Source organism: Lissotriton vulgaris, chromosome 5 (assembly GCF_964263255.1).
Source record: "Lissotriton vulgaris chromosome 5, aLisVul1.2, whole genome shotgun sequence".
NCBI classification, from domain to species: domain Eukaryota; kingdom Metazoa; phylum Chordata; class Amphibia; order Caudata; family Salamandridae; genus Lissotriton; species Lissotriton vulgaris.
The window spans coordinates 662,766,737-662,769,517 of record NC_141693.1 but is presented as its reverse complement, the minus strand read 5'-3'; the positions used below and the strand labels follow the sequence as shown (position 1 = coordinate 662,769,517).

General features: G+C 53.6%; 1 protein-coding gene across 1 annotated transcript; it reads right to left on the bottom strand.

Moving 5' to 3' along the window:
- Positions 1–1,560: 1,560 nt before the first annotated feature.
- LOC147711377 (uncharacterized) lies at positions 1,561–2,418 on the bottom strand (the record flags this gene model as incomplete). Its single annotated transcript, XM_086919474.1, has 1 exon — positions 1,561–2,418. A coding segment is annotated over one exon (858 nt), but the record flags the coding sequence as incomplete, so codon positions are not given.
- Between the last annotated feature and the right edge of the window lie 363 nt (positions 2,419–2,781).

Below are 2,781 nucleotides of genomic sequence, written 5' to 3'. Positions count from 1 at the left end.
CGTCACCATCCAAATGCATTCACACCCACATACAAGGTGCTGGCAGCACTCCACTTTTTTGCAACAGGTTCCTTCCAGGAGACCGTGGCTAGCGCTGGAGGGATGTCACAGCCCATGTTCAGCATGGTGCTGAGTGATGTTCTTGCTGCCATGATGCTGTATCGGAATCGCTACATACATTTCCCTAGGGGAGGAGAATTGGCTGCCGTGAAGGGTGACTTCTATCCCCTTGGACGCATCCCACATGTTGTTGGTGACATCGATTGCACCCATGTAGGTCTGGTGGCACCACAGGCGACGGAGCACATATATAGGAACCGCAAACATTATCATTCCATCAATGTGCAGGTGGTGTGCCTTGCGGACATGACCATTTCTCATGTGTGTGCGAAGTATCCTGGCTCGGCGCATGATTAGTACATCATGAGGAACAGCATGGTGCCCCGGATGATGGAGAATCTGCATCCCGAGCGTGCTTGGATTGTGGTTGAGTATACCTACTGATATGGCGTGCTGTGTGTCACCTGCTGCACTCTGGCTGTGCAACATTGCAATGGGTGTTTATCATTCACAGGTGACTCAGTATATCCCAGTAGGCCATGGCTGTTGAGCCCCCTCAGGAATCCCAGGACCCCAGCTGACATCCGCTACAATGACGCCCATGGCAGGACCCGATGGGTAATCGAACAGACTTTTGGCCTGCTGAAATCTAGATTCCGCTGCCTTGACAGGACAGGAGGTGCACTGGCATACTCGCCTGGGAAGGTATGCAAGATAGTCTTGCCATGCTGTATGCTGCACAACCTGACCATCCACAGGGGGATCCCCCTGCTCCTGGACGATGGTAAGGAACCAAGGCCACCACCTGATGAAGAACCTGAGTCTAGTGATGAGGACAGTGAAGAGGATGAAGGAGTAGACCTGCGCCAGCAGCTCACCGAACGCTACTTCACTTGAAGGTGGGTGACGAGGTACAACATGTACATTGTGTGGTGTGGTTGCTGTTGTTGTGAAGGGCTATGCGCGGATGTAACAGACAGGCACACGTTCAGTCACCTGTGTGTGCTGAAAGTGACATTGACGTTGCATATGTGAACGTATGCTGGACCATATTTGACCACACCTGCAGCCCATTGTCTAGTATGCCTGTAGTGTCTTGTGTATGTTTTGTGTAGTGTTCTGCCTGTGATGGCACAATGAGACCAGTGACTGTTGTTCTGTTGTGTCTCCCTAGGTTCTACAGACGAATCCTGCACTACATACTGTACATCAATTGAGCACATCATGGACATTGTCTTCATTGGAAATATTGCACTAAAAACGATACAGCAAAAGATCTGGTGCATCAGGTATTTTATTTTGGCAGTGTACAGGTGATTTGTGCGGAAATTTTCACATGACAGTGGGGAATGAGTAGTGAGTTGACAGTCCTGTTCGCTGAGATGCAAGAGTACAGTCCAAATGGGTGTGGTGACCCAGTCCAACAGACAAGTGACATTGCAAAGGAAATGTGGGTAAAGACAGTCCAAACAGTCAATGCAGTAGGGAAGAGGGTTGTCATCACGGCTGGCTCCGTGACTGGCGTGTGACAGGTGCTTTACCTTCAGAGACTCCCAGGCTCTTCTTTGAACGCCCCCTAGGTCTTTTGTGTGGTGGGGGGCCTGCTGAATGGCCAGCGGTGTCAGGGGACTCGTCCCTCTCTGTTGACGCAGGGGAGGATGGTGCACTGTCATCCTGCGGCACAACAGGAGGGGACGGAGGTGGTGGTTGGGACACAGGCCTGTCCCTCTGCAACGCCACTTGCTGGCCCATGAGGTCCACCATCTGTCCAAGGCGGTTGTCGATGGACCTCATCAGCAGGATGAGCTCCCTTAACAGTTCATCTGACCGGCCACTTTGTCCCTGGGCGTCTTGGTAGGCCTCCACTACTCTGGTGAAGTGGCCCAAGGATGGTGTCCACTCCTCCCGAGGTCTGGTGGTGGCCCTGGCCCTCCCACCTGCTCTTCTGCCACGGACCTGTTGCCTCGCCACTGTGGGTCCACGCACTCTCTCCCTGCCCTCCACAGTAGTTGCTGTGGGCTGGACATCCCCTGGGACAGGGAGGGTGCTGCAGGTGGTACTGGTGGTACTAGTGGTAGTGGCGGTGGCGGTGGTGACGGTGGTGGCTGCGGTGGAGGCAGAGGCCGTGACAGCAGGGGTCTGCTGCGCTGTTGTTGCAGCAGACGCGGTGGTGGGGAGGATGGGGGCCTGTGACCTCTGGGTCTGTGGCACACCAGATGGGCCGGGCTGGAGCTCATCGTCCATACTGTCCTGGAAGTCCACATCTGAGAGTCCATGTGCCGGGGGTGGAGACTGGCTCAGCTGGTCGTTGGTGTGGTCCTCAGCTGTGAGTTCTTCATCACCTGTGGAGTAGATGTGGAATGGTCAGTGTTGGGCACTGTGCAAGTATTGTGTCAGCTGCGTATGAACGACTGTCTGTACACTACACAAATATGTAGTAACCAGTAGTACAATTCATGGCAACACTGTGTATGATTTCATGGTGCAGAGAAACATCATTTACTCATACATGTTGGATGTCAATGCATTGCATGCAATTGTTGCTGCGTTTCGGGATGCAGGTCTCCCACACACAAATCAGGAAGAGTTATGATAGCTACCTACCGGTTCAATGAGGGTGAACAGAGCAATGGCTGACACATGCTCCTGGGTGTGGTAGGCCTCCAGGCTGCTGGAGTGTGGGCCAGGGGGCATGCTGGGAGTGGTGAATCAGGGCCTCCC